At 41.4% G+C, this 16047-nt stretch overlaps 1 protein-coding gene across 10 annotated transcripts in view; it reads left to right on the top strand.

The window, feature by feature from the left end:
* Positions 1 to 16047, top strand: part of CAMK2G (calcium/calmodulin dependent protein kinase II gamma) — a 566994-nt gene that overhangs the window by 443328 nt on the left and 107619 nt on the right. For all 10 annotated transcript variants that reach the window (XM_063128863.1, XM_063128860.1, XM_063128862.1 and 7 more), the window contains exon 4: positions 7033 to 7092. In XM_063128863.1, the coding sequence (XP_062984933.1) occupies positions 7033 to 7092 (60 nt within the window). The remainder of the gene's footprint in view (positions 1 to 7032; positions 7093 to 16047) is intronic.

The following is a 16047-nucleotide window of genomic DNA, read 5'->3' as shown; positions in this document are numbered from 1 at the left end:
CTCGGAAGTAACTCCTTTTTATATACACGCCATATTTCCCAGTGATTTTTTAGGAGGGGTTCTCTATTCCTTCCCCCCATTTTTTATTATATTCTCTAAAAAATATATTTTCTAATTTCCACTCTTTATTCATTCCTTTTCTATCCTCTAACCAACTTAAATCTCTTGCTCCTAACATACTTTCTACTATATGTCTTAATCTATTGGCTACATAATATAACTTTATATTTGGGAGTCCTAATCCTCCTTCTTTTTGTGTTAAATACCACCTTTTTTTATTTATTCTCGCTTTATTATTCCTGTTATAATAATTATTTAAAATATTTTTCCAACTTTTTATCTCTTTTTCAGATATTCTTATTGGTAACATTCTGAACACAAAATTTACCTTTGGTAATATCTTCATTTTTACTAAAGCTATTCTTCCAAACCACGATAAATTTAATCCTCTATATTTTTCTAATTTATCTATAACTTCTTTTTAAAAATTATTTAAATTCTCCTTTTCTAAATCCTCTAAATCTTTTGTAATTTTAATTCCTAAATATTTAATCCTCTCTTTAATTTTCATATTCTTCTCCTAACTTTCCCAATCCTTCCCTTCCTTTTTAGTATAATTAAATAACATCATTTCTGATTTTGTCCAGTTTATTCTCAATCTCTTAACTTCTTCAAAATCCTTCAGAAGATACTTAATTCTTTCCATTTTTTCTAATGGATTCTTAATTGTCAATAAAGTATCATCTGCGAACATATTTATTTTTATTACTTTATTATTATTACAACCTACTCCCTCTATCATATCGTCTTCTCTTATCACATTTGCCAATAGTTCTATAACCAGTACAAATAGGACCGGTGAGAGTGGACATCCTTGTCTGGTCCCTCAGGCCAATTGTATCTTTTCTGTAACTCCGTCCTTTATCACCACTGAAGCTGTGTTTTGTGAGTATAATTGCGCGATTATACCTTTAAATCTATTTCCAAACCCCATTTTTTCTATTGTCCTCTTTAGTGCTTGCCAGCTCGCACAATCAAATGCTTTAAATATATCCAGCGCTATTATGCCTGCTCTTATTCCCATTTTTTTTACCTCTTGTACCATATTTAAAACTCTTCCAACCAAATTAGGCATTTGTCTACCCCCCACAAAGCCACACTGATCTTCCCCAATATATTTACCTATACAAGTATTCATTTTCCTTGCCAATATAGCTGAAAAGATTTTTGCATCCTGATTTATTAATGAAATTGGTCTATAAGAATCTGGGACTGTTAAGTCCTTATCCGGCTTTGGAATTAAAATAATTAATGATTGTTCCCACGATGGTGGTATCTTCTCTCCTTTTATAATTCCATTATATAATTTCATTAATTTTGGTACCAACATTTTTTAAAATGTTTTATAATATTCAGATCCCAACCCATCTAATCCGGGGGATTTACCCCCTTTCAATTTCTCAATAGCTTCCTCTATTTCCTTTTGAGATATATCCTTTTCCATTAAATCTTTATCCTCTTCTATTAGACCCTTCTTTATATATTTATCTATATATCTCTCCATCTTCATCTTTAATGACTCTTTCTCTTTATATAATTCTTGGTAAAATTCCTGAAATATCTTTATTTTCTCTTTCATAATACTACATGGATTCCCTAATTTGTCCTTCACTATCCCTATCGAATTCTTCAGCTTTTCCTTTTCTGTGAGTCTTGCTAGCACCTTTGAATTTTTATTACTATTCTCAAAATACTCTCTTTTCATATACATCAAATTCTTCTGTACTTCTTCCAAATCCTTATTTTCTAATTCTTTCTTTTTTGCTATTAATTCTAACAATATTTGTTTGCTTCTGCTTTGCAAGTACTCTTTTTCCAACTACTTGATCCCTTCTTCTAAATTTTTCTGTATTCCCTCTTGTTGCCTCCTTAAATCACACATTTCTCTAGTACAGATCCCTCTAGTCACAGCCTTCATTGTATCCCATGCAACCGATGATGATCATGCTTGTGGGGATTTATGCAAAACTGAACAGACCATTCAGTTGTTCAGGGAGTGGGGCTTTTGTGAACTGTATTGGTTCATACTTCAATCCCTAGTCCATACTATCCCTTCCTGCTACCTCTCTGCTGTTTTACAGGAAGAAACCTTGTATACAAAACAAAAGCTCAGACTGGTTTTGAATGAAGGCTGCAAATAAGTTGCTTTTCCTTAGGTCCTGTTCCTCAAGATTCTTGTGGTTCATCTGGGATTTGAGCATATATACATACACCTCAAAGCCGATTTGCACATTACAATGTAGACTAATGTGTGGTGATGCACAGGGAACCTATAGCCTTCTGTGTTAGTAGTTTGTAATATGTGAAGCTGCCCGAAGTTCAAGGCATACTTTTGTTCCTTGGAAGCAAGTTTGTATTTGTTAACTTATGCAGACAAGAGGTGGGAGGCAACAAACTCTCACTGACCCCTCAGGAGTCGTTGACGATGGAAGCCTAGTTTGGAACCAGTGTACACAACATGCAGAATGAGATGGAAGCCTAAGGTGAGACGATTCTTCACTGAACCATGTCAAGCTGCTACTGTGGAGGGAAGTAATATTTTGCAATACTCTGCTCACGACTCCTGCATGTGAAAAACTAATTCAGCAAAGGCAGAGCGAGAGACCTGGTGTCGCACTCTTCCTGAAGAGCTAATTTTCTATGTGCAGTGAGGGCTTTGTTTATATATTGTTTTTTTTTTTTTTTTTTTTTACATTTTTATACCGCCCAATAGCCGAAGCTCTCTGGGCGGTTCACAAAAATTAAAACCACAGTAAAACACCCAACAGGTTAAAACACAATTACGAAATACAATATAAAAAGCGCAACCAGGATAAAACCACACAGCAAAGTTGATATAAGATTAAAATACAGAGTTAAAACAGTAAAATTTAAATTTAAGTTAAAATTAAGTGTTAAAATACTGAGTGAATAAAAAGGTCTTCAGCTGGCGACGAAAGCAGTACAGTGTAGGCGCCAGGTGGACCTCTCTGGGGAGCTCGTTCCACAACCGGGGTGCCACAGCGGAGAAAGCCCTCCTCCTAGTAGCCACCTGCCTCACTTCCTTTGGAAGTGCAGCTTATACATAACAATATGTATAAACAAAACATATTGTTTTGTTTATACATTCTGCATAATACATGTAACAACTCTGCAACCAAGTCTGTATCCACAACAGTGTAAAGTGAAGAATAGCTGTTACACTATATGCAATATTATTCAGGATTTTTATTTTATTGTGTTGGGGGTGGTCAGACTTTGTGCTGCAGGGGTACAGAAATAATTCTCCTCCTGAAGAATTCTGCTTCTGCACAGCTGTTAAAGGCACTGGACCCGGAGTGGAATTGGAGGCCTTTCAAAGTTGCAGTGGCTTTTGCAGCCCAGAAATTAGGGCAGCAGGTTCAATGGTGGTGCAATAAATGTTGTATTACGCAGGGGCAGCCCCTGTAAATGTAAAAACAAAGCAGACAACTGGCATTAGCACTCTGCTTGCCACTGGCATGGTGTGAGACTGTCCAGAGTCAGCACCAGCAGTGTCAAAGCATTCTTCTTCCTTGCTGACTTTCAAGCTTTGTTTTCACCTTGTCTGATGATAATCTTCTTCTTTTTTGCTGCTATTCGAAAGGGACTTGATCACTGAGTTGACAAATCACTTTTCTGTCTGATGCTTGGTGACTAGAAAGGGCCCTCTGGCATCTTCTCCCTCCTCCCTCCTCCTCCAACTTCATGTCAGATTTTTCAGGGTTATGGAGAAGCTGCTGCCTCAATGCTTTTTCTCCCTAATCCAGATGACAACCCTGTTGGAACTGACATGGCTTTTCTGTTGCAATGAATGTCCTTCTTAGGTTATAAAGACAACAGGCAGCGCTTCTTCTCTGCCCATCTCCCCCTACGCCTGCCATGTCACAGAATGATTGCGGAGCTGAATTGTCCTGCCTTACTGCTTTGCATCTCTTCTAGAAACAGGTTAAGAGTGAGTCTTTTGCCTTTTGAAACTTGATGATCAAGGCTGCTCCCTTCTGTCAATGGTTCCTCCATATCTTTTAGACCTGATAGCAAGTTCAGTTCATGCTTTGCATCAACAAAACTAAATTCTACACTCAAAATAAATTATGCAGATCAATAAAATATATATCCAGCTGCTTATTCTGGGCCCAATATTTGAGCCTGGGGATTTTCAAGAAAAGTGGTGGTAATCTAGAAAGAAGATAACTGTACTAGGTGCATGGATTTATTGATCCAACAAAATATTAACAAACCCAATGTGTTTTGAACTGTACGACTCTTCTTACAGTAATATCTTGATACTGTATTTATTGCAGGAAATTAATAGTATACACATTAGAAAAAACACCTTGGAAAAATACTCAGCCTTTGTATATGAAATTTCCCGGGGGTGGGGTGGGGGTGGAATGCTATGCCATATGAAATAGTACCCTTCACATAGGAAAACTAGAAGGATATTTATTTGTTTAAAACATTTTCTGTGTTGTCCTCCAATATAAATATTTTCAGGGTGGCTCACACAAAAAGCAGCAATTTAAGATGATAATAACAAAAAAATTAAAGTTTGGAAGAACAGATAAAATGAAGCAATTGAAATAAAAAAAGATCTTATTCTGGCATAAAGAATCAACCTGCCAGGTGAGCATCCCTGGGGAACAGATCTCTAAATGGGGCACCACCATGAGCAGGCCCTCTTCTCAGTTGTTTCTTCTCCATGTCTGGTGGCAGAGGCACCTGGGAGAGGCGCCTTAGCTGGTGATCTGGGAGCCATGGGCTGGCTTTGTAAGAACTGGTGAGATGTGTTCACACCTATTGGGCCTTGCAGATGTATTTTGGGTTAGTTAACATTAGTCTTCAAGGGTAACCCCATGTACACCTCATTACAGAAATCTGGTCTGAAGTTTACCAGGACATAAATCCCTTGTTACGGCCTATCTCAATCCAGGAGAGTGCACCAGCCTTAGCTGGTGGAAGGCATTCCAAGCCACTGGTGCCATTTGGATGTTCAGTGACACAGTGAACCCCCATGCACTTTCTTAGGACCCCCAATGTCCTCTCCCATGCACTTTCTTAGGTGTGTGTGCGCGTTTTAATGAGACTTATTGAACTTCTGCAAAAATTACAATAACAGGAAAGTTGCAATAACAAGAGAAATCAAGAGATTGCTTACTTGTCATTTGTCAACATTCACCCACTAGTTTTACTTCCTAATGTAATATCCTTTTCCTGTGCTTCCAATTAAGTCTAGTGTAGCTTTAGTTTGTTTTTGTTTTTAGGGAGCTTTCTGTATTAGAGCATCAAGGAATTCTTCCTCTTCTCCAACACCCAAAGTATTTTTACAAATGGATTTTGTAAATCTAGGAGTGCCCCTTTGATCCTTTGGGGGAGGTGCAGCCCTGTTGAGAATGGATTAAAGTCCATTTCCCCTGGCTAGGCCTACCAACAGTACTTGCATCCTTTCTGGATTGAGCTTCAGTTTATTGGCCATCATATAGTCTATTCCAGATTCCAGATATTGGTTAAGCACTTCTACTGCTTCATCTATCTCACAAACGAGAGAAGCTGCCTTATATAGTGGGGTCAGGCTACTTGTCCATCAAGCCCAGTAGCAGTGTCTCTCTAGGGTGTCAGGCATAGGCCTTTCAGATCAGCTGCTGCCTGTTTTTCTGAAGGAGGTTCAGATTTACCACCCAGTGAGAACAAGGCCATATAATGTTTTGGGATAGTGGAACCATATTATGAATTTTGTGTGTACATTATCAGGAAAGGTTGTGCAAGCTTAGGCATGTTTTTCAAAGTGAGTTGTATACTCCCACTTTTGAGAGATTGAAAACTCTTTGCGACGTTCTCTTTTTCTTAAGATATTCCCTTAAAGAAGGACTACCCAATGAAATAGCTGTACACTTTTTTAGTCTCCCATGGATCTATGTTTCATGCTGTTATGCGCTCCTGCACTGTGATACCGAGAGAAGTTGTAAGGTTAGGTGATGCCTGTAGAGGAGCATTCCTGGGAGATCTTCAGGGAATCACTATGAAACATGTGTGTCTGTATGCTGCCTCTTGAATATTCTTGATCTGTTGTAAGCATTGTCTTCTTACCTCCCTGTTACAGATCTTCAGTCTTTTTTTAAATGAAATAGAAGTACTAGATAAATCTCAATCATTGTTAGGCTGAGAAAAGTGACCAAGGTGAGCTTTCATGGCTGAGTGGGGATTTCCATCCAACCTTTCCACTCCCAACACTATACTAGACATTCATTTCAGCATTATAGAGTGATGGACCTAAATGTGTGAAGCTGGTGTATATGGAGTCGAGCCATTGGTCTGTATAACCCAAAAATGTCTGGCAACAGCTGTCTGAAGTCTCTAGCAGAGCATGATGTTTTTCTAGCCCTGCTGCAGAAGGTCTTTTAACTGGAAATCCTAGGGCTTGAATCTGGGATGTTCTGCATGCATCCACTTGGACTGGGAAGAACTGGATGGGAATCCCTACTCAGCCATGAAAATTCACTGGGTGACCTTGGACTAAATCTCAAGACTAACCTACCTCAAAGGCTTGTAGTATAGATTACTCAGAGAGCACTTTGAAAAGTACAAGTTCTATATGAGCGATAAGTGCATTATGTACATGATTATTCTCATATTGCAGGTCGTGCATGCATTTGTGAAGCTGAGAATAGTGGCTTTTCTAAAGCCACCATAAAGTTAGATTTGAACCAGGGACTTTCTCATAAGAGCTTATGCGCTTTGTCTTTTGAAAATATTGTATATAGTAGTGATACAGCAGCAAAGTGAAAGCCGTTGAACTAGATTGCCTTTTGAGGACAGTCGCAAATGCTGGGAGAAGGCCTGCTCACACCAATCCAGTGCTTTCTATCTGTAGTTGGTTTGTGGGTATGTTGCCTGGCTTCTGTTCTAGATTGGAGGACTGGGGCCTGGAGCAGAGGTTGCTGACTAACACTGCCTTTCTTTTTTCTTCTCCTCTAGACCATCAGAAACTGGAACGTGAAGCTCGGATCTGCCGGTTGTTAAAACACCCAAACATTGGTAAGTTCCATTGCAAGAGGCCTTCAAAGGACATGAAGCTTGCTCAAGTTTTCTTTCTTCAGAATGGGGAGCAAGGGTGTCCTGCAGCTGCAGCAAACATGTTTTGGAACAGAGTTGCATGAATAGGAAAGGCATTTTGTGCTGAGAAATGACTTGGATAGTAGCCTGCCTCTGGGTAGGGGCTGTTTGCATCTATCCCCCACCTCAACAGGTATTTCCTCAGGGAATGTACATTACACCCCTGTCCCTCCTCCCCATCTCCCTTCTTGTCCCACCACCCTCCTCAGGAGCAGAAGCTTGTGGAGCCAGAGCGGTTGGACAGCCCCTTTGGCTTGTGCCTGGCTCCTCTGGCTGCTTCCCTGCTTATCCTGTTAATTCTGCTCTGAGGCATATGCCATGGAATGAAAAGCTGCTTTGCCTCTGTCCGAACTGCCTTGCTGGATCAGGCCAAAGTCCCTCTCGTTCACTGTTCTGTTTCAAGGGCAGCCAACCAGGTGCCCTTTGGAAGCTCACCAACAAGGGCATGAAGGTCACGTGCTTCTTCTCTCCCCAGTATGTGGTCTTCAGAGGTATAATGCCTCTGCAGTTGGATGTTCCAGTTAACTATTGTGGCTGATAGCGGATGATAGACCCACCATCCTTTGTGTATAATTTCTGAAATGAAAAACGTACAACTAAAAGGTGGGTCTAAATGTCATGCTCGGAAAGGGGAGTTGCTCCTCCTGAGAGCCGGCAATTCTGAGGCTGAGTCCCACCATTCCTGGGAATGGCATTTCAGTGCCCCGCCCATCCCCTTAACCCATTTCCATGGCTGCTGCTTGGCGTTTCCCTGATCGTAGCATCGGTGTCTAATTCCCATGCATGCTTCTCCCACCTAACTCCACATCAGTCTCCTTCTATTTAGCTCTGTTTACAAGTTATTCCTTGAAATACTAAGCAGGGTACTTTGGGATCTGGTTTGAATATATGCCTGAATGGCCAAGAAGAGGTTAGCTGGCTTCTTATATGCTTGGGAGCAGGGAGCAGGATCCCCATAAACCCTAACATTGCCTTGCGTTCATAGGCTGTTTGTTCTTCAGGTCAGAATTTGAGGCAAGAGTTTCAAGTTGCTGAAACTCATATTTCTGGGTTGGAAAATGAATTTTGGCACATTCCTACTCGGAATCCAACCAGATGTTCTAAAACAGATGAGATTTCTAATATATGGAGTAGTAAGTCCCAACTGCTAAGTGTTTAAAGGGAGCCGGAGATAGACTGGCTCAATGGATAAGGGGATTGGGAAATACCTTCTTCATGGGAGGGTGGTATTCTAGAAAGTTGAAAGGAAACAATGATGATACATGTTTGTTTGTTTATAAAAAGCCTTCTCTTCAATGCTGGATAATTTTGTGGGCAGTCTAACATTCCCTTCCTGGGCAAGGTGCTCGAGCGTGGGATGACATCTTAACGCTAGGTTCTCCTGGATAATGCAAATGATCTAGATTCGTTTCACTCTAGCTTCAGGTTCTGTTGGAACATCAGCAACCTTGACTCCCTGCTAAGTAGTTTTCAACAGTATGGGCTGTGGTATTCTTCTGAGCAGCCTGGCTGGAGGTGGGTGGGTGGTGCTTGGGGGCATGCTTTTGTGCTTATTCTGGTCCATCCTGGAGGGAGGCTCCAGAAGATGGTGCTGGGGGGTCTCCTGTTCAGCACCTTACTCATGGGCAGTAATCTGCTGATCTAGGAATAGGCGTTCAGCCTGCAGTGAATGAGAAAGCATTCCCCTTGAAGACTCAGGTTTGCAGTCTAGGATGATTTTAATAAAATATCCTGCAGAAAAGCAGTTGGGAAGAGAAGTTGTACAAGAGGAAGTTGTAGACTGGAAAAGGGTTAACCATATACACCTTGCCCTCTGCTTCTCTCCTTCAAAGGTCTGTTTCCTCCCCACCCCCGCCCCACTGCTTTGCATGTCATGGAGTTGGGAATCCTGTGTTTGCTGCCAAACATGTGGTTTCATGCATGGGGAGTTGTCTATGAAACCTCCTGTCCAAGGCTGCATGCTGTAATAGAACCACATTTGTGAACCGGCCTCTACACACAGAGCCATTGATTCTCATTCCAAGCTCTTTAGTTGGGGACTTGTTGCTTGACACATCATGCCTCCTCTGAACTCTTGGATCCATCCCCACTTCCGTCTCTTGGCTGTTCTCCCTGAGCATTCATTTAAAGGCTACATTCAAATGAGCCAGAAGTCTTTAATGCAAAATCCTACGCTGCCAGGTCCCCAGCCCTTTGACCACGAGCTTCTGAATACAGGAGAGCTGATCATCTTTCGTTCTACTCTATAAATTCCTTTGTCGCTTGCTGGAGTGCCACTCACTCCGGGTCTGTGTTTCCATGGTTTTCATCCTGCGAGCAGGCTTATTTCCGCTCAGAGAGCAGGGACCAGGATAATTACCCACTTGGAGGGTTATGCTGAAGGACTAAAACCAAGCGGTGGGATCGTGGGAACAACTTCAACTTGAATTGAAAAAAGAGGAGAAATAAGTTCAGTTTCGGACAAAAACACCATTTACCAAATCTGCCAAACAGCAGCAGGGTTGTTGCTCAGTTCTGCTGATTGTGTCACACTCATGGTTCCACTTTCAGGATGGGAAGACGACTGCTTTTTTAGCAAAGGAAAAGCAACATCAGTTTGGATTTCCTTTGCTGCATGCAAGACTTAGTTTTCAGGCTTGCATTTTTAGGGAAGAACAATTTGGTTTACACCCAACTTAATTTATGGCCGGAATGAAGTGTTACCAGAAATTTTGGGCTGTCCCTGAAAACTGCAGCCCTGTGTGATGTTCCCCCTCCCTCCCCAAAATGTGAAATACAATTTACCTAATATCTTGCCATAATGTGGTGTTTCTTGGACTGCAGCAGCAAATAGTCTGGAGCAAGGGTGGGGTGGGGGTGCACAGCATTGGGTTAGTTGTAGACTGGATGCAACTATGAATCCACTGATGTGTGTGTGGTGTGTATTGTTGGGTGATGTTCAAATTTGTGAATGTTAGAGGAAGCACAACAAGAACTGAATGGCAGTCTTGAATTAGTTGTATCACGCATAATGGGCCACTTACAATTAAAAAGATTCACTGAGGCACATAGTTTTGGGTGTGGGGAGGAGAGAGTACCATGGCACAACTAATCTGCAACGTTTCCCCCAAAATGACATTAGCCCAGCTAGGCATACTTATTGTAGTCCAAAGGGACTTTATTCTTGAAGCTACCAAGTGTGCTTTCCTAAAACCGATCCCTTAAAAGAGAGAGAATTAATTGTGACCTGCTTTGGGCAGTGTCAAATTAAGACAGGTTCCTCTACTGACCTCTATCCTGACGCCCTGCATACAAGGGTTTTATAACCTACTAGCATCTTCAAAATGGGCACAGACTAATGCCATCTATCGATCTGATATCTAGGGACAGACTGTGGGAAAAGTTAGAGGGTACTAACATTGACCGTCGACTGCTGATTCTTATTCGCAGTCTTTATGAAAACGCTAGGCTCCAGGTGAGATGTAACAGTGCTGGTCTTATGTCCCGGTCTATCACTACCACGATGGGTGTGAAACAGGGCTGTGTATTAGCTCCCACTCTGTTTAATTTTTACATTAATTCCCTGGTAGAATGTCTAGCGGAGCAAAGAGCACAACCACCTAGTATATCAAGTAGACCCTTATCGATTTTGCTCTATGCAGACGATGCGGTGCTGTTGTCATTGACCAAGTCAGGTTTGAGGAGATTGCTGAGGGCCTTGAAGGGTTACTGTGAAAGTGAACTACTGCAGATCAATTATGACAAAACAAAGGTTGTAGTTTTTTCCAGAAGAAGATTAAAATATAAATGGCAACTAAATAAACACCAAATCGAACAGGTGGCTTCGTACAAATATCTGGGAATAATATTTCATTCATCAGGAACGTGGAGGGTTCAATCTAAAAATGCAATCGCTAATGTGCAGAGGAGCATTAAGGCACTCCTCTCCTTTTTCTACAACAAAGGTGGGCAGCATATTCCCTCTGTTCTCCAAGTTTTTGTTGCTAAGGTTTTAGCTCAAATGCTGTATGGTTCAGAGATTTGTGTCTATGAAAACCTGGCCCCTCTGTAGGCTGTACAAACTAAGTTACTGAGGGCAATACTTGCGGTCCCGTCCTGCCTTCAAAATGCAATTGTAAGGCTGGAGGCTGGCCAGATCTCATTAGAGGCTCGTATATGGATACGTAAGTTCCATCTCTGGTTAAAATTACTGTTTGTCCCTGTGGGTTTAGCTCCGCTTACTCTAACAGACACTTTCAATTCAAGGTGGAAGGATACTTTGAATAGGAAGTTGCAATCCCTGGGCTACTCCATGGATGCAGTCCTGAACCTAGGATATGAGAAAGCAAAAATGGATATTGCCCAAAGAATTCAAGACATAGACTTTCAAGACCAATTGAGTCGAGCTAGCCTGAACCCGGGGTTCAGGGAAAATAGTAGTTCTCCAACAATTGCCATGTACCTGATAAACTTGACCATTCCGAGGCTCAGAAGAGCTTTTACGTTAGCCAGATTTAATGTTCTACCTTCAGCATTGCTGGAGGGTAGATTTAAAAAAATCCCTTACAGCGAACGGCAATGTCCATGTGGGTCGGGGGATGTTGAGACAATAGCCCATGTTTTACTTTACTGCCACCTGTATAAAGACCTCAGAGTCTCCTTAATAACTCCACTTATAAAAAAATTCCCAGGTAGAACAGACAAAGCGTGTTTAGATTATCTTTTCTCAGGCATGAACACTCAAGTTACTGTAAAAGTGGCAAGATTTTGTGCTGCAGCCATCTCACGCCGTAAGGTGGTGAGACAATAATAATATTCACGTACCACATCTGTAATGTAATGTAATGTGTTAAATGTGTTAAATTGTATGGTGTTTGATTGGAGTGCTGGTTGTCATACCGTAATAAACTTATTCATTCATTCATGCCATCTATGCATACACATCCTCACAGATTGCCTTTCGCCCTTCATCAAAATGCCTTTTTGCTTCTTTCCCAATTTTTCCTTCCCACTGGTTCTGCATTCCTTATCCTGAGTCTTTAGTGTCTGTAATACTAGTCTGTTCATACTTTTGGAGCACGAGAATTTCACCAAGGCAGCCTGCCTTAATCATGTGCATTACCATTGGTCATTAGCTCAACTGATCATCCAAATACTGTAAGATAATTTTTAAAGCATCAGCTTTATTAGCACAAGATACTTTAATCAACAGTTTTCATACTTAATTTGTTTGGTTCCATAACTACTGTTGTTAGGGATCCCCAAATTTTAACAAACCCTTGGTGGCCTACCTATGTTGTGCTTCTGAAGTGGTGTGAGGTCACAATCCCCCGTCTTCTCACCTCTCCCAACATGAAACTTGTGAGGGTAAAGTGTCAGGGGTGCCACTGCTGGGACAACTCCCCACATTCTCTCCAGCTCCAGGCATAAGAGGGGGCTGAGATTTAAAGCTTTTCCAAGTCTGCTGCAATAGACCGATCTTTTCTGGTGAATTCAACAAGGAGAGCCAGGTCTGTAAGCTCTTCTCATTTTGGTTGACAGATTCCAAAGGAGCTCACTCTTAAGGGCATAAGAATGGTCTTGGTGGCTCAGGTCAAAGGCTACTTGATCCATTACTCTTTGCAAAACCTGCAGCAGCCAGCAGATAGTAGGGTTTGTCCACTAGAAGACCACAGTCTACCTTCTACCCATCTCTGTATAAGAAGATGTGTTTTGAGGATGTGGAATGAGGAAAGAAGCCACAGGTGGTAAAGGCAAGTTGATTGCATTGTAGGGAGAAATTCTTGGTGATTTTATAGACAACTTCCCAAAAGCATGATTTGCAACCAGCTCATTATTCTTTTGCATTTCTTTTTTGCTGGCCACTATCCAAATAGAGATTTTCTTTACTATTTTCAATTTTGTGGGGGAGGGATCTTCTTTTTGTATTTTAATGTACAATCCCCCTGGCCATGTGTGTCTTGCAAAATCAGGGAGACATGCAAATGAATGTGGGATCTACTGGTTCAGTCTCCAAGTGGGGATGGGAACATAAGTGCTATCCTCACAGTGGGAAAGTGAGTAACATCTGATCAGAGCCTTTGTCACTGCTTGAAGGCAACTTAGAATCATAGAACAGTAGAGTTGGAAGGGGCTTATAAGGCCATCGAGTCCAACCCCCTGCTCAATGCAGGAATCCACCCTAAAGCATCTCTGACAGATGGCTGTCCAGCTGCCTCTTGAATGCCTCTAGTGTGGGAGAGACCACAACTTCACTAGGTAACTGATTCCATTGTCTAACAGTCAGGAAGTTTTTCCTGATGTCCAGCTGGAATCTGGCTTCCTGTCACCTGAACCCATTATTCTTTGTCCTGCACTCTAGGATGATCAAGAAGAGATCCTGGCCCTCCTCTGTGTGACAATCTTTTAAGTATTTGAAGAGTGCTCTCATGTCTCCCCTCCGTCTTCTCTTCTCCAGGCTAAACATGCCCAGTTCTTTCAGTCTCTCTTCATAGGGCTTTGTTTCCAGACCCCTGATCATCCTGGTTGCCCTCCTCTGAACACGCTCCAGCTTGTTTGCGTCCTTCTTGAATTGTGGAGCCCAGAACTGGACGCAATACTCTGGATGAGGCCTAATCAGGGCCTAATAGAGAGGAACCAGTACCTCACACGATTTGGAAGCTATACTTCTATTAATGTAGCACAAAATAGCATTTGCCTTTCTTGCAGCCATATCACACTGTTAGCTCATATTCAGCTTGTGATCTACAACAATTCCAAGATCCTTCTCATTTGTAGTATAGCTGAGCCAAGTATCCCCCATCTTGTAACTGTCCATTTGGTTTCTATTTCCTAGATGTAGAACTTGGCATTTATCCCTATTAAATTTCATTCTGTTGTTTTCAGCCCAGCACTCCAGCCTATCAAGATCACTTTGAAGTTTGTTTCTGTCTTCCAGGGTATTAGCTATCCCACCCAATTTTGTGTCATCTGCAAATTTGATAAGCGTTCTCTGCACCTCCTCATCCAAATCATTAATAAAAGTGTTGAAGAGCACTGGGCTCAGGACTGAGCCTTGCGGTACCCCACACGTTACCTCCCCCCAGTTTGAGAAGGTTCCATTGATAAGTACTCTTTGAGTCTGATTCTGTAGCCAACTGTGAATCCACCTAATAGTTGTTCCATCTAGCCCACTTTTAGCTAGTTTGTTAATCAGAATGTCATGTGGTACTTTGTCAAAAGCTTTGCTGAAGTCAAGATATATGACATCCATAGCATTCCCACAGTGCACAAGGGTGGTTACCTTATCAAAAAATGAGATCAAATTAGTCTGTCAGGATTGGTTTCTTACAAATCCATGTTGGCTTCTAGTAATCACTGCATTGTTTTCAAGGTGCTTACAGACTGACTTCTTTATAATCTGCTCCAAAAAATTTCCCAGGGATGGATGTCAGACTGACTGGTCTGTAGTTTCCAGGTTCCTTCTTTTTGCCCTTTTTGAAGATAGGGACAACGTTAGCCCTCCTCCAGTCGTCTGGCACCTCACCCGTCTTCCATGATTTTACAGAGATAATAGTGGTTCTGAGAGTTCTTCTGCTAGCTCCTTCATTACTCTAGGATGCAGTTCATCGGGCCCTGGAGATTTGAACTCATTCAAAGAAATTAGGTGTTCCTTGACCATTTGTTTATCAGTCTCAAACTGCAATCCTGCCCCCTCAACTTCTGCTTCACTTTTTCCAGGTGGGTCATAGACCCGCTTTTGGGAGAAGACTGAGGCAAAGTAGGAATTGAGCACTTCAGCCTTTTCTTTGTTATCTGTTATCAATTTGCCATCCTCATTAAGCAGTTGAACCACCATTTCTTTCCTCTGTCTTTTACTACTCACGTATCTGAAGAAAGTCTTTTTATTGCTTTTAGCATCCCTCGCTAATCTCAGCTCATTCTCAGCTTTAGCCTTCCTGATGCCTTTTCAGCACTTCTGTGCCTCCTGTCTGTATTCTTCTTTTGTAGCCTGGCCTTCCTTCCACTTCCTATATGTATCCTTTTTTGTTTTCAGGTCATCTCTAAGCTTTTTGTGGAGCCACATTGGTTTCTTCTGTTGTCTTCTACTTTCTTTCCTTGCTGGAATTGTTTGTAATTGTGCCTTAAAATTTTACTTTTTTAAATACTCCCACCCATCTTGCACTCCTTTTCTCATTAGGGTCACTTGCCATGGGACCTTACTTATCATAGTTCTGAGTTTATTAAAATCAGCTTTCCTAAAATCCAGAGAACGTGTATGGCTACATTCAGCTTTTGCTTCCTTTATAATCAAGAATTCAAGTATGACGTGGTCAGTTTCCTCCAGAGTTCCCGTAACTGCCACTTTATCCACTAAGTCAGAGGTTGTTTTCAGGTCATCTCTAAGCTTTTTGTGGAGCCACATTGGTTTCTTCTGTTGTCTTCTACTTTCTTTCCTTGCTGGAATTGTTTGTAATTGTGCCTTAAAATTTTACTTTTTTAAATACTCCCACCCATCTTGCACTCCTTTTCTCATTAGGGTCACTTGCCATGGGACCTTACTTATCATAGTTCTGAGTTTATTAAAATCAGCTTTCCTAAAATCCAGAGAACGTGTATGGCTACATTCAGCTTTTGCTTCCTTTATAATCAAGAATTCAAGTATGACGTGGTCAGTTTCCTCCAGAGTTCCCGTAACTGCCACTTTATCCACTAAGTCAGAGGTTCCCAATTAGCTAAGTACTGCGAACCCCTCATTTTTCAATTGCCAAGACATGGACCCCCTACTTTTGAAAAATTTGTTAGCTCTATGGTAGGTACCTGTGCGAAACAATTTTTGGGAGAAAATAAGGGGTAGCCTCTAATAAGCAAAGAATTTTAGGTATACTAAAAAACAGACCATAAAATTTGTGATATTTG

This window comes from Elgaria multicarinata, chromosome 6 (assembly GCF_023053635.1).
Source record: "Elgaria multicarinata webbii isolate HBS135686 ecotype San Diego chromosome 6, rElgMul1.1.pri, whole genome shotgun sequence".
Taxonomy (NCBI): Eukaryota; Metazoa; Chordata; class Lepidosauria; order Squamata; family Anguidae; genus Elgaria; species Elgaria multicarinata.
Note: the sequence above shows the minus strand (reverse complement) of the source record. Positions and strands in the feature narration are given on the sequence as shown.